A 24,602-nucleotide genomic window follows, 5' to 3' on the forward strand; every position below is an offset into this window, starting at 1 on the left:
CAGATTTCCTTCTCTGAAGGACATTAGTAAACCAGACGGGGTTTTTACAACAATCGACAATGGTTTCATGGTCGTTATTAGATTTCTACTTTCAGATTTTTATTGAACTCCAATTTCATCATCTGCTGTGGCGGGATTTGAAACCTGGTCCTCAGAGCATTACCCTGGGTCTCTGGATTACTAGTCCAGCAACAATACCATTGCACCATCGTCTCTTGGATTGATACAATAGAAATCCATAAATAATGGTATTGTAGACTGTACCAAATCATCAGTGAGTAACCCAATTCACCGGAGGCAATTCTCACGAACCCATCACCGATATGAAATTCAGCAGCAATCAAATACACCCCAACATGAGCAGTTACTTACCACAAATTGACAAGAAAGGGGTGGTCCAGACCCTGCATAACCTGCAACTCTTTAAATACATTCCGCACTTCATTACGCTCTACACACTGTTGCTTGTTCATGTATTTCATGGCATACATTTTCTTTGAGTCTTGCTTCTGTACAATGCAGACCTGGGAATGACAAACAAAATACAATTACAGGAAACATACATACTGAGAGGTGATTCAGTGAATGCACGAAAAGTAGCCCGTTTTACATTGTTATGCATATCAGATTTGTATATTTCAGAATACAACACATAGTTTTGCTTGTTTCTGCAACATGTGCATCATACATTGTTCCTCAGTCTCTAGCTGAGCCAGTCTCTGTGGTTTTAGTCTGTGGTTTCGGAGGTCTGTGGGTAGTCAACAGAGTGCCCCCGATTCTTCTCTGCAGCTCTGTCTATGCTCCTTCAGTACCTGTACTACACCTGTCTCTTCTTGACCTTCTTGTAAGACCATCAGTCTTTTCTGATTGTCCAATGAACATTCAATTAAATTTTGAAGGACACTTACACCAAAACTACAAGTGCGATTGTCTATGCTGAGAGAGGTATTGGGTTCACTTTTAACCAATAGTCTTTTTCAATCCTTTCAGCTTTACATTTTCTCTTGGCCTTCACTCTTGTCTGACTCTTCACCCTTATCGTCACCTTCTGTCTGAAAAAGCTCAGGATCTGGTTCACTACCACTGTCCTGTAACATGTGATCAACAGCTGTCAATATCTCTTTCTCCGAGTCGTCTACTGCCAAGTGAGTTTTCCTAACTCCTGCATGCCCTACAGTTGCCATTTCATAGGCTAACAGCAGTATTTCCTTCAGATTCTCTGTAACCAGGAGTGAAGCTACAACCATCACTCCCATTAAATTATTCCCCAAAAGTAAATCTACTCCTTCCGCTGGGAACTACTGGACCTGACACTAAGTCACACTCCAAATGCATTTTACACCATAGAACTGGGATAGGTAAAGTCGCCATAGTCCCAGATGATCATAGCCTGTTTTCCCCTTTGAGGCAGAGAGCTGACTGGTGGTGATTTAACCTGAAGATTACCACATTTCAGGTGAGGGGCAAGACTGAGAATATCTTCATGAATAATCTCAGCCGATACCGGGATTCAACCCGCGCTTCTGGCGTTGCTCTGCATCGCAAACCAGCTATCTAGCCAAGTGAGCTAAACAAGCCCCGGAACTGGGATACAACTTCCACCTGTCCCATTCACAAATAGTTTGGGCAGGAATTTCTGTCCCGGGCTGCCCAAGGGAAATATTAATGGTAATTTTGCCTCTTTTAGCATTTGCATCAAGTTTCCATGTTGATTAAAATTTGCCCACAAATTTGTGCCTTTCTTCGCCAAAAGTAAAAATGGCCCTCAAAGATTTTATTTTAGTGAATCATAGGTGTTCATTTCAACTTCTCTCTCTTGGAATTCACAGGGCAAGATCAACCTGGGGTCGGTAGCCTTATTAACACTGGTGAAGAATCTGAAAAGGGCCCACCACAGGGTGTCAGCATCTGTTTGTTTGTAGGGCCCACTTAACAGAAGACATTATACTCATCAGGAAACATGAAGCAGGCTAGAGATCTTTACTCCAGAGAAGAAAAACAGTGGGGAGACCTAATTTTTGGAACATTCGGAAAGGAATTTGTACACAAGGTGAGCATGTGGGAAAAGAAAAGAAGAATGTGATGATTAGGTTAGATAATACAGTAATAACAATAATAATAATCTTTATTAGTGTCACAAGTAGGCATACAGTAACACTGTTACTGTGAAAAGCCCCCAGTCGCCACATTCCGGCGTCTGTTCGAGTACACCGAGGGAGAATTCAGAATTTCCAATTCACCTAACAAGCACGTCTTTTGGGATTTGTGAGAGGAAACCGGGACACCTGGAGAAACCCATGCAGACATGGGGAGAACATGCAGACTCCACACAGATAGTGAGCCAAGCCAGGAATCGAACCCGGGATCCTGGCACTGTGAAGCAACAGTGCTAACCATTGTGGTAACTTGCCACCCAACAGAAGGGGCAGGGGTGCGAAGGGGTCCAAGTAATGGGATGGATGAGTGATGTAATCTATGTGGTTCCATGAAACATGGAAATTGGGATCTTAGGAAACCCCGCCCTGCCTGTCATTTTGAGTAAAAACAGGCCAGACCACATACTGCACGCACTACGACTACCAGTTCACCACCCGATCCAGGTGAGATGCATCCTAGGTTTCTGAGGGAAGTGGCCACAGCCTTCCAATCATCCTAAGGTTTCGAGGTGGTGCCAGTGAACTTGAAAATGCAGAGAAGGATAATATCGTACTTCAGGAGGACTTAGACACATTTGTGAAATGGGCAGACACATGGTAGATGAAAAATAACAGGGGAATGTGAAGTGATAGATTTTGGCAGGATGAATGGGGAGTGGCGATATAAACAAAATGGTACATTTGAAAGCGCACACAGGATCAAACCAGAGGGGTCTGAGAGAGTATATACACATATCTTCCAAAGTTAGCAGGACAAGTTGCTGAAGCTGTTAAGAAACTGCAAGGAATCCTTGACCTTTGAATGAGAGCAATGCAGGTTCAACAGAAAGTTACTAAGACTCCAAGGATTAGGTGATAAAGAGAGAGTACATAAATAAGGTTTGTTTTCCCTGGAATATAGAAGGTAGAATGATGATTTGATTGAGATTTTTGGGGGGTTTTGAAAGGAATAATAACAATAATAATCTTTATTATTGCCACAAGTAGGCTTACATTAACACTGCAATGAGGTTACTGTGAAAATCCCCTAGTCGCCACATTCCGGAGCCTGTTCGGGTACACTAACGGAGAATTCAGAACGTCCACGTCACCTAACAAGCACATTTTTCGGGACTTGTGGGAAGAAACCGGGGCGCCCGGAGGAAAGCCACGCAGACATGGGGAGAACATGCAGACTCCGCACAGACAGTGTCCCAAGCCGGGAATCGAACCCGGGACCCTGGCGCTGTAAAGCAATAGTGCTAACCATTGTGCTGCCGTGCCGCCACGAGTGGGACAAATAGGATTGCTCTTTAGAAGAGCCAGCAGAGACTAGATGGACCAAATGTTCCCTTCTGCGCTGTTCTATTCTATGATTTTTATAATTGACAGGGCAGATGGATACTTTGTTTGCTGGTGATAAACACAAATAACATACATAATAATTTTAAATCTAAGATTTATAGGTCTCTGCCAGACAAGGATATTAGGATATGAATCCAAGGCGCGTGGATGGAGTTGGCTTAAAGCCATGATCAGATGGTGGGATCTATGACAGTGTTGCATATCACATGTTCAGTAGGACTCAGAAATAAGTTTTGAATCTTGTATCGTTGAACATTAATTTTTTATTATTAACACATAACTATGTACAGATATACAGGGCATGAATCAAGCAATGAGCTAACATGCTTATTTCCACACAGGTCTGTGTTCTGCCCATAATGGACTCGTGTCTCAGGTAATTTGTCGCTTTGTATCACGTGCTGCGTGATACAGACTCCCAGTCCCACCCTTGCAATGCCAGATACCCTTATATTACAGACAGGAATGGGAGTCATTGTACAGCTATTAACTTCAGTGTAGTGGCGGTTATCCACGGCCATGACAAGAGGACAGCATTCAAGTATTTTATGTGGCTCATCTCCGCCACACAGGGAACCAGTAATCTACTGTAGAGAACACAAGCGCAAGGCTGGTTGTATGAAGGGTGCATGCACTGGATCCCCAACCGGTGCAAGTTCGAAACAATGGCCTATATCAACAGGGTCCACACACTCCATGCAAGGACATCACACCACATCCACAAATGGAATTACAAGGACAGCCCAGCAAGTGACCATGGTCACCCAGATCAGACTAGTCGTCATATTGCCAATTGAATGAGGCCTACAACTATTTTCCACAGGACCCAATTCAAACCACCCAACACCACACAGAGCTGTGGCTTAGCTGTCCGCTTCCAACTTAGACTTGTAAAGCTATCAGAAGTCATATACAAGAGAATATAAGCCAAAAGCCTCAGTCAGAGTACTCTGTACGGTGTGGGCAAGGATGTGAATGCATTGGAGAGAGGGTAGAAGAGGTTATTAATAGTGGTTCCAGGGGGGGTAATTTCAGTTATGAGCATAGACTGGAGATATTGAGACTGTTCTCCTTGGAGAGAAGAAGGCTAAGAGGAGATTTGATAGAGATGTCCAAAATCATGAGGGGGATGGACAGAGTAGATAGGGAGAAACTGTCCTCCCTCGAAAAGGATCAAAAATAAGAGGGCGCAGATTTAAAGTGATTTGCAAAAGAACCAAATGTGATTTGAGAAAAACTTTGTTATGCAGTGAGTGGTTTGGGTCTGGAATGTATTTCCTGAAAGTGTGGTGGAGGCAGGTCCAATCAAGACATTCAAGAGGACATTAGGTGGTTACTTGAATAGAAACAATGTGCCACAGTATGGGGAAAAAGGTAGGAGAATTACACTAAGAGCAGAGACAAGGCAAAAGAGAAAGGTATTATTACGGGAAAGAAGAAAACAGACCATCACAGAAAGGGATAGAGAGAATTTTTTTTACAGTAAATCAATGGGTGAGACGAGAGGTTATTAAAAGAATAAAAAGATAAAACTAAAAGCCCTGTATCTGAATGCATGCAGCATTCAAAACAAACCAAATGAACTGAGAACACACGTTTAAATATATGAGCATGATTTGACAGCAATTATAGACGGTAGCCATGATGTGGAGATGCAGGTGTTGAACTGGGGTGGGCACAGCAAGAAGTCTTACAACACCAGGTTAAAGTCCAACAGGTTTGTTTCAACTCACTAGTTTTCGGAGTGCAGCTCCTTCATAAGGTGAATCTGATGAACAGCTGCGCTCTGAAAGCTAGTGATTCAAAACAAACCTGTTGGGACTTTAACCTGGTGTTGTGAGACTTTTTCTGAGCAATTATAGAGATATGGCTGCAGGAGGACATGAGTTGAGACCTGAATATGGACCGGTTCAGGATATTTAGGAAGGACAGGAAGCAAGAAAAAGGTGGAGGGTGGCTCTGTTAGTTAATGATGGTGGTAGCACCAGACAGACAGAGGACCTAATTGAGGAAACTAGGATGTTAAACCGGTTTGGGTAAAGATGAGAAATGGTCACGGCAAGAAGTCCAATGTGAGAGTTGTGTACAGGCCCCCAAACAATAACCACATGGAAGGGTGGAGCATAAAGGAAGAAATAATTGGAGCTTTTCAGAAAGGTACGGCAATAATCATGGGAGAAGGTCATTGAATGTTTTCAGGATAGCTTCTTAAAACAGCATGTTCTTGAGCCAACCAGCGAGAAAGCTATACTAGACCTGGTACCGTGACTCCAGGTTGCAGCACCCATAATATGATTTAATTTTATATTCAATCCAAGGGAGAGAGGAGGTGGTGTTTTTAAACCGAAATAAGGACAATTCTGAGGGCATGAAAGCAGAGCTGGCAAAAGTGAATTAGCAAAGTAGATTAAGGAATAGGTCATTAGAGGTGCAGTGACAAACATTTGCGGGGATATTTCAGAGTACACAGAATAGATACATTCTTTCAAGTAACAAGTCATCCAAGGAACGGAGACATCATCCATAATTAACTCGAAAGGTTAAATATAGAACCAAACTTATAGATAAAGCATATAATTATGCAAAACAGGTAAAAGGCCAGAAGACTGGAAGATATAAGGAACAGTAAAGGATGACTTAAAGATTAATAAGGACGGAAAATTAGATTATGAGAGAAAGCTAGCAAGAAACATAAAAACGGATAGTAAGAATTTTTCCAAACTTTTTTTAAAGAGTTACAAAGTGAGTATTGGTCCCATAGAAAGTGAGACTGGAGAATTGATAATGGAAAACAGGGAGATGGTAGATTAATTGAACAGGTATTTTGCTTCAGTCTTCAGTATATTAAAACAAACTTTATTACAAATACAGTATTGAACTAGCTTTAACATTTAAAAAAAAATTGAGTACCCAATTATTTTTTCCAATTAAGGGGCAATTTAGAGTGGCCAATCTACCTATCCTGCACATCTTTGGGCTGTGGGGGTGAAACCCACGCAGACAGGGGGAGAATGTGCAAACTCCACACGGACAGTGACCCAGGGCCGGGATTCGAACCCGGGTCCTCAGCGCCGTAGGCAGCAATGCTAACCACCGTGCACCGTGCTGCCCATAACTAGCTTTAACATCACACCAGGAAATAGCTTATAATTACCCCTTAAACAATGCTACTCAATACAGTGAATACAATACCCTTAACTGCTATTTTTATTCCCACTTAAACAACAAGAAAACTCAGTTCACAATCCACTGTTAAAATACCATTAGTATTCAGGAATAGCTGCTTTACAGAGATGTATGGATAATCTGCTTTGAGAAAGAAAGATCTTTTGACACTGCTTTAAAGACAAGATCTGACTCCTGTCAGACCCATGTAGAAACTCTGGCTGTATCTCTTCAGAAGCTGTTCCAGATGGTTTGTTCACCTTTCCACACTGCTCTTTTGACTGCAGACATATATTTAATTAAACTGCAGAGAACAAACTGCTTGACTTGTGGCCCCAGCTTCATCTAACTCACAACTGATCTGCTCTTTTCTGTAAAATGCCTGATATCTTGGCTCCACCCAGTAATGGCATCACTTTACCCAAGCTGAAATCTAACTAACTCCACAGGGAAACTCCTTTAATCCAAACAAAACTGCATTAGCCTGAGCTTTTTACGATGGTTTAATTGTGTGGGTGGCTCCCCAAACCTTTGTTGTCTTTCAAACTAAGATTTATTTTAAAAAATGACTGTAACAGTCAAAAAACTCTAACCCAGGTTTTAACCCTTACTGCATCTAATAACTATAAAACTATACATCTGAAATTCCTACATTCATCACAGGGTAGGAACGCAATTTTATAGAGAACATAAGGAAGCTAAAAAAAAAAGATATAGATAGGTCAAGTGAGTGGGGAAAGATCTGGCAAATGAAGCATAATGTGGAAAAATGTGAATTTGTCCATTGTGACAGGAAGAATAAAAAGCTTATTATCTAAATAATGAGAGATTGCGGAGCTCTGAGGTGCGGAGGGATCTGGGTGTCCTAGTGCATTGATTACAAAAGGATAGTACGCAGGTACAGCAAGTAACTAGGAAATCTCATACAATGTTATCATTTATTGCGAGGGGAATTGAATACAAAAGTAGGGATCTTATCCTTCAGTTGCACAGACATCACATTTGGAGCACTGTGTGGAGTATTGTTCACTTTATTTAGGAAAGATGTAAATACATTGGAAGCAGTTTAAAGCAGGTTTACCAGTCTAACACCAGGAATGGGCAGGGTGTCTTATGAGGAAAAGTTTGACGCCCTAAGCCTGTATACACTGGAGTTTAGAAGGGTAAGATGTGACTTGATTTAAGCATACAAGGTCATAAGGGGTCTTGACAGGGTGAATGTGGAGAGAATGTTTCCGCTTGCGGGAGAATCTAGAACTCGGAGTTGGTGTTTAAAAATAAGGGGTCACCCATTTAAAATGGAGATAAGGCGATATTATTTCTCTCAGCAGTTTGTGAGTCACTGGAAATCTCTTCCTGAAAAGCTGGTGAAAGCAGAGTCTTTGAATATTTTTACGGCAGTGGTGGATAGATTCTTGGTAAACGAGGGGTGATAGGTAGTCGGGTGTAGATGGGATGCAGATGTGAGGTTACGATCAGATCAGCCATGATCTTATTAAATGACGGAGCAGGTTCAAGGGGCTGAACCGCTTACTCCTGCACCTTGTTCCTATGTTCACAAGTTGTGATGCTCATTTGGAGAGCCAGAGCAGACACAATGGGCTGAATGGCCTTCTTTTGCACGATAACAATTCTGTGATTCCCTGTGACCTCATTGAATAGAAGAGCAGGCTCAAATAGCTGAATGGCTTATTCCTGTTGCGGTATGATCATATGAAAATATGAATTAGGAGCGGGAGTAGGCCAATCAGCCCCTGAAGCCTGCTTTGCCATTCGATAAGATCATGGCCAATCCGATTATGGTGTCAATTCTACTTTCCTGTCTACTCCTACAACCCTTGACTCCCTTGCCAATCAGGTACCTACCTCAGTCTTATAAATATTCAATGACCTTGTCTCCACTACTCTCTCAGTAAGAGACACCAAACACCAACATTCCTCTGAGAATAAATCCTCACCTCTATCTTAAATAGAAGTTCTCTGACTGTTAAAGTGTGTCCTCTAGTTCTGCACTCTCCCATGAGGGGAAACATTCTCTCAGCATCCACCCTGTCTAGTCCCCTCAGGTCTTTATTAATAGAGGCATGGTTTACAATGATGTTGAAGTTATGCTAAAAAGTTATTTAAAACACAAATATAGCTGCAGCTGGAGTATTATGCTCAATTCTGGGCACCACGTTTTAGTAAGAAGATCAAAGTCTTTCAGAGGATGGAGTTGATATTTACTAGAATGGTAGTGAGGATGAGGTATGTGGAAGGACTGGAGAAGCTGGAGTCATTAACCTTGGAACAGAGATGGTTAAGAGGTGGTTTGATAGAAGTGTAAAAAATAATGAATGGTTTTGATAAAATAAATTTGAGAAACTGTTTCTAGTAGCAGAAGGGCCAGTAAATACATGACAGAGTTCAGAAGATTGACAAAAGAATCAGAGATGACACGAGAAGACAAATTGAGGACAGGTGTGACCTCGAATGCGCTGCCTGAGAGGACAATGGCAGCAGATTAAATATCAGATGAGGAGAGATTGACTAGTTGGGATTGTTCTCACTGGAGTTCAGAAGAATGAGGGGGGATCTCATGGAGACTTATAAAATTCTAACAGGACTAGAAAGGGTAGATGCAGGGAAGATGTTACCAATGATGAGTGCGTCCCAGTCTGAGGATTCAGGGTAAACCGTTTCGGACAGAGGTAAGGAGACATTTCTTCACACAAAGAGTGGTGAGCTGTGGAATTCATTACCACAGGAAGTAGTTGATGCTAAAACTTTGAATGTATTCAAGATGCGGCTGGATATAGCACTTGGGGAGATTGGGATCAAAGGCTATGGGGAGAAAGCAGGATTAGGCTACTGAGTTGGATGATCAACCATGATAGTGATGAATGGCGGAACAGACTCGAAGGGCCAAAAGGCCTCCCCTTGCTCCTATCTTCTATGTATCTATGTATCGAAAGGAAGTTGGATAAATACATTCTGGAAGGGGAAAAAGCAAGGGAGTGGGACTGATTTAATAGGTCAACCAAAGAGGGTATATCTGTGCTGCATTTCCAGATTATAGGTTTATGAGGGTATTTAGAAAGATTAGGCATTGCAAGATTTAAATGACCCTCAGATGTTTGCTGGAACGGCTGATCGACAAGATCTTTATATACTTGTTATTATAAAACTAATTGTCATTGCTGAAAGAGAGGGGGAATCAATGTCCACACCAGTATCTCTGATTTCTCTTATCTGTGGAAATGTGCAAATATTTTATAATTAGTTGAAATATATAGGGCTGGATTCTCCGTTTGAGAGACTACATGCTGATACTGGGACTGAATCGCAGGACTTTTACAATGACAATTAGGGGTGTGTGTGTGTGTGTGTGTGCGTGTGAGCGTGTGAGACTGCTGGAGCATTCAGAACGTGCTGCTAGGCCAGCCCATGCATTTCCAACAGACGCCGGTGTCGGATTTGTTGCGGTCAGGAATGGCACTCGAGAAGCTGCATATAAGCCCAGACAGTCTCATTCCAGCCAAGAAGATGCCACTCCTGAGATTCATAGTTGCAGAGCTGGAGACATTGCTGGATGCCATGGAGGACAGGCGGGACACCCTGTTCCCCAGGGTGGGTGGAGGCTGTCACCCGCTGACGTTAACCTAGATGCAGTGGCAGAGGCCGTTAGCCCCACTGCCAGGACAGGAGCTGTAGGACGAAGCTGCACAAACTCCTCAGGGTGGCCAGGGTGAGTCACCACCACCACTGTGCCCCTGGTACCATCCCTGTCCCAAACTCAACTCCTCTGCACAAACCACCAGCCCCCCCCCCCCCCAACAGAGGGTGACAGCACTGCGGTAACTCACTGCGGTTCATTAGGCAGCACCTTCCAAGCCCACAACCATTACCATCTAGAAGGACAATGGTAGCAGTTCGCTGGGGACCCCACCACATGGATGTTCCCCTCCAAGTTACTCACTTCCAACCCATGGACCAGACCTGCTGATGCAACCGACCTAGTGCCACCACTCTGTCGTGCAGTTGGTAGGAGGTTCAGAGAGAGGGCAGCTGGTAGGAGGCTCAGAGTGAGGGTGGGGGTGCTGGGGAACCGTGACAGGAGGGGCATGGGGGCTGGAGGTAGGAATGTGGGATGGCACTGTTCAGCTCCGGTGACCAGGCCTCCCAGTCGGTGAACCTGGAGGCAGTGTCTCTTTGCGCAGAGGTCCCACGCATACGTCGAACAGCCTCAAGTGCCTGGCCGGGCCCCAGGTCATTCCCATCCTGGCGATCGTTCACATCCTCCTCGTTGGATGGGGCATGCCAGTCCTCCATCGTCTCCGTCAGCATGTCAACCCTCAGCAGTATGATGTGGTGGATGGAGGATGCAGCAGGCCACCACAATGAGGGAGACCCTCCCAGGGCCGTATTGGAGAGCGACACCAAAGCATCCCAGGCCGTCACTGTACAATTTTAATAGTCTATAATTTCTCTTCCATTGATTATTTCTCTAGCTCAGGTGCACAGTATTAATTTACTTTTCTGCTTTTGCTGCTATCTTCAACCTTTTTATTCAAAGAACATATTTATTGTAATGAATTTTCAAAAATGATGCCATTCGATAATACTTTTATTGCTAAATTACCCTTAAATAATGAAGAAACAGAACTATAAGACCCCATTGCAGCCAGAATACAAAACCTATCACAAGAGCTTCTGCGCAGTCAACTTAGATCCGTGCCTTCACATCACTGTCTCTGCTGCTATCAGAACCAGCTTCTGCAATCTCTCCACAGTCCTCATCCCTGCTGCCATTCAAATCATCTCAAATGAATACGGGCCTACTAGAAAGGTAGGCTAAAATCCTCTCTTTTACCCCCATTTGTTTAGAGACTCAAGACAAAGTAATGGAAATCGTATTGTAACATTTGATGGCCAATGCTAATTTTCTGAACTCATCTCTAAAGTAACATGGAATTAAATAGAATTTACAGCACAGAAAAAGGCCATTCTTCCCATCATCTATGCTGGTGCTTATGCTCCACACAAGCCTCCTCCTACCACTCTTCTATTTCACCCCATTGAGTACCTTCTGCTCCTTCCTCCCTCAAATACTTATTTCTTCATTTAGATTGTGCCTTCCAACAAAGATAAATAGAGATGAGCAAATACTATAAATCTCTCCGGTATAATTTGGCTGCCTCTAAAGAAAATATTCCAAATGTGAGGGGACTGTGCATGTTACATATGGATAATACAGTATTCTTGAAACACTGACAGGGCTGACTTGCTGATCAGGCACTTGCTAACAGTACTGGTTGGAAAATGGGCCTGAATTAACTGGGCAGATTAGTCACTCGCCAAAAACCTAGATGATTTCCCTTCCTGCAATTCCTATGAGCATCACTGATTGACAAATCTGTCTGTGCAATTTTGACCTAAACATTTGTGATAAAAGTGAGTTGGTGGGTGGGGGGTGGAGTGGGGGCTGGGTGCACTATGGATGTAGTGTGTTATATTCACATTTCACTTGGACTTCAAAACATCATTCACAGCCTGCAGCAGTAAGCAAGATATCTAACTACTTCTGTCCATAATAGTGGTTATCTGACTTTCGTAGGTTAGTTCTGATGGGCTGCTGATTGCACAGCTCTCTCCTGCGTGCCTGATGATCTGTTGAAAATGATTTCTTGCAAAAACAACAGAAAATCCTGGCATAAATCCAAGGGATGTACAGTCCCCTTTAGCAAGAAAGGTTTTCATAACATTGCATTATTCATGGTCTTGAAAGACTTCAACACTCAATCTAATTAATTTCAAACAATGCTCTCATTTCTCGATTAGAAATATGCTGAGATAACAACTTAATTTAAATACTTCTTGTTTTCTTTTGAATCTAATCTTTTTTTGCTGCATCTCTTTCATGTGCTGACTTACTGGAGAATGGTTCCACAAGCACCGGGCATCCTCCAGCTTCCATTGTGACAGCCAAATAGACAGGTTATTAAACTGCTGGTATTCGCTCCAAGCCTGGATCCTGATCTTATTCCACCAGCAGAATTACATGAAAAACAATCAGATGGATAGTGACTAAAGACTAATGATTTCAAAGACCTTGTACAAAGGGAGGAAAATCAATAGCAGAGTTTTCACCCCCACTTGGGAGAGAGTACAGGAGCAGGCAAGTGTAGAAATGAGATAAAAGCAAGGAACTGGCAGAGGAGTAGAACATAGAACATAACAGCGCAGTACAGACCCTTCAGCCCTTGATGTTGCGCCGACCTGTGAAACTACTCTAAAGCCCATTTACACTATTCCCTTATCATCTATATGTTTATCCAATGACCATTTAAAGCCCTTAATGTTGACGAGTCCACTACTGTTGCAGGCAGGGCATTCCACGCCATTACTACTCTCTGAGTAAAGAACCTACCTCTGACATCTGTCGTGTATCTATCTCCCCTCAATTTAAAGCTATGCCCTCTCGTGCTATACATCACCATCTGAGGAAAAAGGCTCTCACTGTCCACCCTATCTAATCCTCTGATCATCTTGTATGCCTCAATCAAGTCACCTCTTAACCTTCTCCTCTCTAACGAAAACTGCCATAAGTCCCTCAGCCTTTCCTCATTGGATTGGATTTGTTTATTGTCACGTGTACCGAGGTACAGTGAAAAGTATTTTTCTGCAAGCAGCTCAACAGATCATTCAGTACATGGAAGAAAAGGGAATTAAACAGAATTCAAGAAAATACATGAGAATACATAATAGGGCAACACAAGATATACAATGTAACTACATAAGCATTGGCATCGGTTGAAACATACAGGGTGTAGTGTTAATGAGGTCAGTCAATAAGAGGGTCATTTAGGAGTCTGGTGACAGTGGGGAAGAAGCTGTTTTTGAGTCTGTTCGTGCGTGTTCTCAGACTTCTGAATCTCCTGCCCGATGGAAGAAGTTGGAAAAGTGAGTAAGCCGGGTGGGAGGGATCCTTGATTATGCTGCCCGCTTTCCCCCGGCAGCGGGAGGTGTAGATGGAATCAATGGATGGGAGGCAGGTTCGTGTGATGGACTGGGCGGTATTCACGACTCTCTGAAGTTCCTTGCGGTCCTGGGCCGAGCAGTTGCCATACCAGGCTGTGATGCAGCCAGATAGGATGCTCTCTATAGTGCATCTGTAAAAGTTGGTAAGAGTTAACGTGGACATGCCGAATTTCCTTAGTTTCCTGAGGAAGTATAGGCGCTGTTGTGCTTTCTTGGTGATAGCGTCGACGTGAGTGGACCAGGATAGATTTTTGGTGATGTGCACCCCTAGGAATTTGAAACTGCTCACCATTTCCACCTCGGCTCCGTTGATGCTGACAGGGGTGTGTACAGTACTTTGCTTCCTGAAGTCGATGACCAGCTCTTTAGTTTTGCTGGCATTGAGGGAGAGATTGTTGTCGTTACACCACTCCACTAGGTTCTCTATCTCCCTCCTGTATTCGGACTCGTCGTTATTCGAGATCCGGCCCACATAAGATCTTCCCTCCATACCAGGCAACATCCTGGTAAATCTGCCAGTAGAAAACGAGTGTGCACTAAAGGAGTTGTGTCAGCTGGGAAGAAAATACTGAGAGGTGCCACAAGGATCAGTGTGGCGGCCTCAGCAATTTACAATCTATATAACTCTATGCCTCTTTGTCTAAGTCATTAATGTGTCCAAGTTTTCTGATGATATAAAGCAAGATGGAAGTTGTGAAGATGACACAGAGCAACTACAAAAGATATATGGACAGGTTAAATGAGTAGGCAACAATATGGTAGATGGAGCATTATGTGAGAGGTTTGGTTGTAAGAATGGAAAAGCAGATTTTGTTTTTAGTGTGCAACTTGTAATTCATAGAATCCCTACAGGGCAGAAAACGGCTGTTATATTATTATATGTAATATATATGTTACTCTTTTTATTCAGCCAAGTTGTTGAAATAGAGCCGTAGTCTTCCAGTAAATTTATTGAGTAATATAAATTAATCTTGTGAGTTCTTTTTACTTAATACTCAACTAGTAAACAAATAAACAATTGTAGAATTAACTAATTAAATTATGTTACAATACTTTGATAACCAATAACTTCTTCTCTCTAGCTTTCCTACTTCTATGCTCTCTGCAATCCTGACACACACTCCTGTAAGAAAGAGTGGGAAAACATATATACAGGTCCTGATATTGAGACATCTAGTGTTCAATTGCCTGTTCTAGCGTTACATAGTCTGATCATGTATTACCATACACAGAGATCACTACAAAGGCCATTCGGCCCATCAAGTCCGCACCAACCTTTTGAAAGATGACCTCACCCAAGATCACTCCCCTGCCCTGTTCCATTAACCCCTTAATCTGACCCTTGCATCTTTTGGGACACCAATGGGCAATTTAGCATGGCCAATCCACCTAATCTGCACATTTTTGGACTGTGGGAGGAAATCAGAGCACCCGGAGGAAACCCACGCCAACATGGAGTGAGAGTGAAAACTCCGCACAGTCACCCAAGGTCGGAATTGAACCTGGCACTGTTAGACAGCAGTGTTAACCACTGTGCTGCCCTAATGTTGATGGGGGCAGCACTGTAGCACAAGTGGCTAGCACTGTGGCTTCACAGTGCCAGGGTCCCAGGTTCGATTACCCGCTGGGTCACTGTCTGTGCGGAGTCTGCACATCCTCCCCGTGTGCGCGTGGGTTTCCTCCGGGTGCTCCGGTTTCCTCCCACAGTCCAAAGATGTGCATGTTAGGTGGGGTTATTGGGTTACGGAGATAGGGTGGAAGTGAGGGCTCAAGTGGGTCGGTGCAGACTCGATGGGCCGAATGGCCTCCTTCTGCACTGCATGTTCTATGCTCAGACAGTTATATGGTCGGACGAGAAACTCAAAGTTAGCACACAGGTACAGGGAGTAATTAGGAAGGCATGTTGGCCTTTATTGCTCGGAGATTAGAGTACAGGAGTAAGGAAGTCTTGCTCCTAATGTACAGGGCTTCAGTGAGACCAAATCTGGAATACTGTGTGCAGCTCTGGTCTCCATTGTGAAGGTAGGATATACTTGCATTGAAGGTGGTAAAGTGAAGCTTCACTAGATTGGTCCCAGAGATGAGTGGGGTGTCCAATGATGATAGGCAAAGTAAATTGGATCTGTATTCTCTGGAGTGTAGAAGAATGAGGTGATCTCATTGGAATATTCAAGAACCTTAAGGGTCTCGACAGGGTAAATACAGATGTTGTTTCCGCTGATTGGGAATTTTAGCAGGAGAGGGCACAATCTCAGAATAAGGAGATGATCATTTAAGACCAAGATGAAGAGAAATTTCTTTGTTCAAAGATTTGTAAATCTTTGGAATTCTCTACCTGAAGGTTGCGGATGCGACATCGTTGACTATATTTACGGCTTTGGGATAGACAGTTTTAGTTTCTCAGGGAATCAAAGGATGTGGGGAGTGGGTGGGAAGGTGGGGTTGAAGCCCAAGATCAGCCATGATAGTATTGACTGGTGGTGCAGGTTCGATGGGATATATGGTCTACTCCTGCTCCTAAATCCTATATTCCTGCAGCATAAATAGTCACCACTACGGAGGGGGGACAAAGACTTGAGGGGAAAATTGGTTCAGGTTGACATTAGGAACAGGAATTGCAATGCATGATATGCCCACATCCAGTGTCATTGAGGCAGACAGCAGGTCAGGATCATGCTGCCTATTGATCAACATGATAGGAGCGTGCAGCCCAGTGCGATCATGCTGCTGAATGGCTGGTACATGCATGGCTAGTTCAACACACAATTGGCCTATATCTCAAGGAGGTCAGGCCCATCCCTTCCATCGTGTCGGCCCTCTTACTGGTGATGTATGAATACATGCTAGAAAACTGCCCAGGAATGCTGATCGTGCACGGGGATGCTTGCTGCCAAGGACGCTGCCAATGATCCCGCTTCCCAGGTCCGACAAGGTTGTCGCCACAAAGCATTTTATGGATACATTGCCGGTCATGGCAGCCAGGATACTTGCATGGACTCAGACTGACCCCCTTTATCCAAGGTTCATCACATTGTTTTTTAGGTGGCCCAGCCCCGCCGTTTTCAGCGAACTGAAGGCTTTTATCACAAAGATCGCTGGGTTCAGGGTGGAGGACAGGATACTCCTTTGCGGGACGTTCCACACAAAGGATAAGGCCCCATCTTGGCGGATTTCCATAATGGGCACCCCAACGTGTCTAAAATGAAGATGCGCACCTGCAATTATGTGGTGGCCAGATCTGGACATAGAAATTGAGTGGCTCGCCCACCAATGTGGAGTGCGTCAGGAGCAGCAGAAGCTCCCACCTGCAGTATTGCTTCATCCCTGGGAGTGGCCGGGACAACAGTGTTTATTCCGCCCTGCCAATTTTGCTAGCCCTTTTCAGAGGTCCATGTCCCTCCTCCTCATCGACAGCCACTCAAAGTGGCTGGACGTCCACGGGATGTCATCGACAACCTTGAGGGCGATGATTGAGAAGCTCAGGCTCTTGTTTAGTATTCACGCCATTTTGGTGGTACTGGTTTCTGACAACGGAATGGTGTTAATTAGTGTGGTGTTCAGAAATTTCATGAGATCCAATCATATGCATGTCATCATATCACCCCGGGTCCAATGATTAGGCCAGGCGGTGGTCCAGATGTTCAAGCATGGAATGAACAAGCAGACCACAGGGTCCCTCGACAAGCATTTGGCATGCTTCCTTTTCTGCTGCCACAGCAAATCACATGCCAGCACCGGTGTGGCGGTGGTTAATTTATTATGGGTCACCGGCTTCGGACTTGCCTCAGCCTAGCATTACCCAATATTGGTGGGAAGATTCGCCATGGATGAGAGCAGCTGGGATGTGCCCCACCTAGGCAGTTCGCGCCTGCCGATACAGTCCATGTGCGCAATTTTGGGGGCAGTGCCAAGTCACAGTTGTGTGCATCGGAGCCGAATTGGCAAAACGGCGGGCAGGTTTCAACAAGGCCAAGGCGGTGCTGTACCGGCGGCAGATCAGGTTTGGGGTGCTCTACCCGGCGAAATTATGGGTGACGCTCGGAGGCCAGGAGTATTATTTCGGCCGGGCACTATTGTTTAGCAGACTGCCAAGTGTCATACAAGGTTTGTGTGTGGGACCTGAAGTCAAATAGGCACCTTGATCATCTCCGCAGGAGGAGCTCCGTATTGTTCGTTGCCCTTTTGGAGGACGTGGACCAGCCCCTGGACACCCTGATGGCCCCATCTCCACAGGCGCCGTATCACATGGGCTTCTACGCCAAGATGCCAGGTGCTGAGGATTCGGATTCCAAGATGGAGGTGCCACCGCCAAATGTTGCCAGTGACGATTTCTTGACGACCAGCCGCCGAAGGTGGTACCGCCGCGATGATCGATGAGGAAACATCAGTCACCGCTAAACGCCACCTGGCCCTGACCCTACGACACCCGAGGCACAGCCACAGGAAAAGCGGTGCAGGGCTGGTCCTCTATGCCTTCTTTGGCAAACACATTTTCAGACTTTGCGGGGTGGGGAAAGAGGTGTTGTAACCTACATGAGACCCAAAGTGCTGAGTCCTTTAGGCTCCCCATGAATCTCGTGGAGTACGAGCTTCCCCGCTGACGGGCAGAGACCTCTTATCAGCGGGAGAGCAAACCAGAATATAAAAACCCCAGCCCAAGTGTGGGCTGGGCACAGGTAGTCCCTTCTGGGACCATTGAAGATAGAGTCTTCGTTCTACTGTAAATAAATCTTTTGTTCTTACACTTCCTTTGTGGCCGCTTCAGTGAACTCAACACATACATTCACAGAATTCCTTATCCGCTAATAATGCCATATCCAATCTCCGTAGCAGATGCTCAGACAGACCAGACTCTAGTGCCAAATCAACAAAGTGTGGTACGAATTCCGGTTGTGACCAAGGAGTGAGTGGTCACATACAGGGCTGTTCCTGCTTAAAGTCACAGATAAGGGCAGCACGGTGGCTCAGTGGTTAGCACTGCGGTCTCACGGCGCCGAGGTCCCAGGTTCGATCCCGGCTCCGGGTCACTGTCCGTGTAGAGTTTGCACATTCTCCCTGTGTTTGCGTGGGTTTTCCCCACAACCCAAAGATGTGCAGAGTAGGTGGATTGAACACGTTAAATTGGCGCTTAATTGGAAAAAATTAATTGGGTACTCTAAATTTATTTTTAAAAAGTCACAGATAAGGGGTTCTTTTCACACAGATCCGGGTGGAATTTTGATGAAAAGGCGTAGGTGAATGTTAAGAGGAGTTGTTTACCCCTGGAATGGTATGTGTCCTCATCGCCAGACCCAGCAGAAAACAGTGAGAGGTTTGGCTGGAAAGTTGAAACAGTCTTGTGCTTCACAGATAGTCTCTTCCAGCATGCAGGCGGGGGAGAGGCAAGCTGGAAAGCCCCAGATACAGGAACTGATGACAGTTATCAAGGAAGAATTCCATAAACAGAGGAAAGAAATGCGTGAGGATCATGCAAAGGCCATTGCAGAAGCTGTGACACTCCTGAAGAGTACTTTGGAGCGGATGGAGAGGTGTTTGGAGGTGCAGAGGTCACAGATTTGGGAGATTGAAGAAGTGATCTCGGACCACAGCGATCGTGTGGTGGCTCTGGAGGCGGAGGTGGGGCTCCCAGAAGATCTTTATAAGACGCTGAGGGCAAAGGTTGAGGAGCAGGAAAATACCTCGAGAAGACAGAACCTGCAAATCGTGGGCCTGCCTGAAGGAATGGAAGGTATGAGTGCCACGAGGTACGTCTCGAGGATGCTGGCGGGGCTGGTGGCAGAAGGGGTGCTAGATAAGGCACCTGAAGTGGACCGAGTGCATAGGTCTCTGAGGCAGAAGCCTAGAGCTGGGGAGCCGCCGCGGGCGGTGATCGTGAGGCTCCATAAATTTGTGGAGAAAGGGAAAATTCTACGGGTGGGCCAGGGAGAAGCATAGCTACGACTTGGAGGGAAATAATGTCCGGGTTTATCAGGGCATCGGAGCCGAATTGGCAAAACGGCGGGAAGGTTTCAACAAGGCTAAGGCGGTGCTGTACCGGCGACAGATCAGGTTTGGGGTGCTCTACCCGGCAAAATTATGGGTGACGTTCGGAGGCCAGGAGTATTATTTCGAGACTCCAGAAGCGGCCAAAGACTTTATTAGGAACATAAACTGGGAGATAACGGAGTGGACAGTGCTTGGGAACCGGGGTGATTGCACTATATAATGTTCGGGAGCAAGGGGATTGGAGGCGCAAGCCTCCAGTAAGGTTGGTAATGTGGAACGTCCGGGAACTGAATGGGCCGGTTAAAAGATCGTGGGTGTTTGCGCACCTCAGGAGCTTGAAAGCGGGGGGGTGTCTTTTTGCAGGAGTCACACCTTCGTGTGAAGGACCAGATTAGATTAAGGAAGGAGTGGGTTGGCCAGGTTTTTTGTAATGAGCAAAAAAAATGGGATTTGTGACTGTGAAGGAGGTGAGGGATCCAGGTGGGAGATATGTGATTGTGAGTGGGGTATTGGAAGGGGCACCGGTAGTGTTGGTAAATGTGTATGCTCCAAATTGGGATGATGTGGGTTTTATGAGGCGGTTGCTGGCAGCAATCCCGGATTTGGCCACATACCAGTTGATCATGGGAGGATATTTTAACTGTGTCCTGGAGCCGAGGGTGGATAGGTCGAGCCCCAGATCGATGGGTAGGGTACGAATGGCAAGGGAGCTGGGGGGGGGGGGTTTATGGAGAGGATGGGTTTGGTGGATCCATGGCGCTTTCAGAACCATGGGGAAAAGGAGTATTCCTTCTTTTCACACGTATATAACGTGTATTTGAGGATTGATTACTTTGTAGTGAGTTGGGAGATTTTGGTTGGGGTGGAGGGGGCAGAGTATGCAGGGATAGTTATCTTGGACCATGCACCCCACTGGCTGGATATTCAGTTCAGTACGGGAAGAGAGCAGAGGCTGGGGTGGAGATTTGACTCGGGGTTGTAGGCGGTGGAGGTTTTTGTGATAAGGTGCGGTTGGCGATTAGGGATTATTTGGAGTTGAATCAGAATGGAGAGGTGTCGGTGGGCATTTTTTGGGAAGCACTGAAGGCAGCGGTCCGGTGAGAGATTATCTCATTTACGGTTCATGCGAATTAGGAAAGGAGGGCGGAACATGACCGTCTAGTGGGCGAGGTAGTGGAGGTTGACAGGGAATATTCAAGGGTGCCCACCGTGGAGGGCTTGGCATGGAGGAAAAAGTTGCTGGGGAAATTTGACAGGATGACAATGGCGAGGGCGGTAGGGCAACTGCGTAGGGCAAGAGGGGAGCAATACGAGTATGGGGAGAAGGCGAGCCACATGCTGGTGCACCAGCTGCGGAGGCAGTCTGCGTCCAGGGAAATATTGAAGATCCGGACTGGGGCTGGGGATGTTGTGTCAGAGCCAGGGAAGATAAATGAGACATTTAGAGAGTATTACCAGGGACTTCATGAGGCAGACCCAGGAGGAGAGGAGGGGGACATGGGGTGGTTTCTGGACGAGCTGAAATTTCCACAGGTGGAGGAAGCAAAGAGGCAGGCACTGGAGGAGCCCCTGGGGCTGAGGGAGGTGCTGGATAGTATCAGGGGTATGAAGTCGGGGAAGGCCCCTGGGCCAGATGGGTACCCGGCAGAATTTTATAAGGAATTTGCAGTAGACCTAGCACCACATCTGTTGGGGGCGTTTAATGAAGCACTGGCGAAGGGGGAGTTGCCGGAGACAATGAAGCAGGCAGTAATCACACTAATCCCAAAAAAAGGGAAGGACCAGTGGAATGTGGGTTGTATAGACCCATATCACTATTGAACAAGGATGTGAAATTATTGGCTAAGTTGTTGGCATGGAGGATGGAGGATTGTGTCCCCGGGGTGGTTGCAGAAGATCAAACAGGCTTTGTGAAGGGCAGGCAGCTCGCGAGTAATATAAGAGGGCTGTTGAACATGGTGATGAATCCTTCGAGAGCTCTGGTACCGGAGGTGGTAGAGTCCATGGACGCGGAGAAAGCATTTCATTGGGTGGAGTGACAGTACTTGTTCGAAGTTTTGGGAAGGTTTGGGCCGAGATTTGTAGCATGGGTGCGGTTGCTGTATGTGGTGCCAAGAGCGAGGGCGAGGATGAATGATATGAGCTCACGAAGCTTTGACTTACACAGGGGTACGAGGCAGGGATGCCCACTGTCACCGCTGGACATAGAACCATTGGCGATGGCTCTCAGGGGGTCGGCAGAGTGGCAGGGGATAATGAGGGGACAGAGGGAACATTGAGTGTCGCTCTATCCCGATGACCTCCTGCTGTATGTTTCGGATCCGTTGGAGAGTATGGGAAGGAATATGGGCCTATTGGGGAGGTTTGCAGGATTCTCAGGATACAAACTGAATGTAGGGAAACGCAAGATATTCCCGGTGAATGAGCTGGGACAGTGGGGCTAATTTAAGGGGGATGCCATGTACAGTAGTTAGGGATAGGTTTAGGTACTTGGGGATTCAGGTAGCGAGGGAATGGACGGGACTCCATAAGTGGCACATAACAAAGCTGGTGGAGGAGGCCAGGGAGGATCTTAAGAGGTTTGATACACTGCACCTAACGTTGGCGGGGAGGGTTCAAGTGCTGAAAATGAATATTCTGCCGAGGTTCTTGTTTATCTTTCAGGCTTTCCCGATTTTTGTACCAAAGGCCTTTTTTTCGGAAAGTGGACACAATCAACTCTGACTTTGTATGGGCAGGGAAGGTGCCGAGGGTGAGGGGAGGACCCTGCTACAAAGGCAGAGGCAGCAGGGGGAGGTTGGCGTTGCCAAACTTGCTTCATTATTATTGGGCGGCGAATGTGGACAAGGTGCGGCGGTGGTGAGAAGGAGAAGGGGTAGAATGATTTTAGGGTGGAAGGGATGTCGGAGCTAATGTCACTGTGCGAGAATCAGGGATTTGAGCCGGGGGGATGAATAGTGTGTACAGGAGGTGGAGGGAAGTGGGGCTGGTCAAGGTGAGGGACTTGTATTTGGAGGAAGGGTTCGCCAGTCTGGAGGAGCTAAGGGAGAGGGTAGAGCTGCCGAGGGGTAGTGAGTTCAGGTATCTACAGGTTAGGGACTTTGCACAAAAGATCTGGAAGTGGTTCCCTAGATTGCCGGGATACACGCTGCTGGAGCGACTGCTGCTTCTGGATGTGGGAGGGGAGGGAAGAATTGGGAATATATATAGGTGGCTGGGGGTGCAGGGAGGCGAGCGGGTGCTGAAGATCAAGGAGAAATGGGAAGCGGAGTTGGGAATGGAGATCAATTGGGGAGTGAAGTGAGGCACTAGCGAAGGGTAAACGGGACCTCCTCTTGTGCAAGGATGAGCCTGATACAGTTCAAGATGGTGCACAGGGTGCATATGACTCGGGCGAGAATGAGTGGGTTCTTTCAGGGGGTAGCAGATGAGTGTGAGAGGTGTGGGCGGGGGCCGGCGAATCACGCACACATGTTTTGGGGTTGTGAAAAATTGGGAAGATTCTGGGCAGGAGTGTTTGCGGTCTTAGCCAGGATAGTGGAGGAGGGAGTGGACCCGAACCCTATGGTGGCGATATTTGGGGTTTCAGAGAAGCCGGAGTTCATGGAGAGGAGGAAGGCCGATGTCATGGCCTTCGCCTCTCTGATTGCACAACGGCAAATTTTGCTGGAGTGGCAGTCGGCATCGCCACCAGAGGTAGCAGCATGGTTGGGTGACCTGTGTGACTTCTTGCGGTTAGAGAAGATAAAATATGAGTTAAGGGGGCTCAGCAGGGGATTCGAGAAAAAGTGGGGGATGTTAGTGACCGTGTTTGAAAATCTGTACAAAGTGTATAGTTGATTGTTGGGAAGAATGTTTCCTGGGGTGTTTATTCGCTGTAACCTACTTTGATACAAGTGTGGTCCGAAATCACCATTGGCGAGTAACCCGCCGCTCTCACAAAAAGGAGAGACCTATCCACCACTGAAAAATTGATGTGCAGGTATACCTGATGCACATGTGAGAAAAAAGAATTTTTTTTATCAACTGGGTGCAAAAAAAAAACAAGAATCTGCCCTCACCCCCTCCCCCCATCTGTTCCATGAAAGACAATAAAGCTCTGTCCACCCCTGATGCAATCAGAGATTTGGGCTTGGGCCGATCTATTGTCGGGTTCAAAACACAATTGAAGTCCCCACCCAAAATTAGCTGATGCGAAGCCAAATCAGGGAGATAGGCCAGCAAATCATTGATAAATTTCATTGTCCCAGTATGGATCATAGATATTAACCAGAACCACCAGAGCGCCCACCAGAGAGCCACAGACAATAACATGTCTGTCACTGGGGTCTGCCAAGATCAAGTGGCAGAAAACGAAAGCCTTTTATTAATTAATATTGCCTCACCCAGGCATTATCATTAAAGCCCGAATGACAAACCTGACCTATCACCCCTTCCACGGCCTTGTCTGGTCCCTAACCCACAAATGAGTCTCCTGCAACAACTCCACTTCGGAATTTAAACTCTTACGGTGAGCAAATATTCTCGACCATTGGGCCATTCAACCCCCTACCATTCCAAGTGACCAGACAAATTAGCCCCCCCTCCCGCCCCCACAAACCAGAGTCAGCCATTTCCACCAAGAGGGATTACCCAACAGAAACAAGGTACAGCAACCTGGTCCACCCAAGATGGCACATGCAAGACTAAATAGTCACCATCAGCAAACTACCCCCCACCCCACTCATCTTCACCCTCGGATACTGCCACATCAAAACACGCATTGTGATAAAAGCAGAGAGAACATAAACAACCAAATTTTACTTCTACTAAACCTGAACTTAAACAAAACAGGAACTATGAGCTCATTATTGAAGGACAAAACTACTATAATGACCTGCAGTCAACCCTTCACCACCACTCCCGTTAGCTAACTCTTAAGTTAGCAGAGCA

The 24,602-nt window shown here is 45.9% G+C and overlaps 1 protein-coding gene across 3 annotated transcripts in view; it reads right to left on the minus strand.

The window, feature by feature from the left end:
* Nucleotides 1-24,602, minus strand: part of LOC119965041 (serine/threonine-protein kinase 32A-like) — a 416,342-nt gene that overhangs the window by 279,188 nt on the left and 112,552 nt on the right. For all 3 annotated transcript variants that reach the window (XM_038795261.1, XM_038795260.1, XM_038795262.1), the window contains exon 3: nucleotides 373-524. In XM_038795261.1, the coding sequence (XP_038651189.1) occupies nucleotides 373-524 (152 nt within the window). The remainder of the gene's footprint in view (nucleotides 1-372; nucleotides 525-24,602) is intronic.

The sequence above is a fragment of the Scyliorhinus canicula genome, chromosome 4, assembly GCF_902713615.1.
Source record: "Scyliorhinus canicula chromosome 4, sScyCan1.1, whole genome shotgun sequence".
In the NCBI taxonomy this organism is placed as follows: domain Eukaryota; kingdom Metazoa; phylum Chordata; class Chondrichthyes; order Carcharhiniformes; family Scyliorhinidae; genus Scyliorhinus; species Scyliorhinus canicula.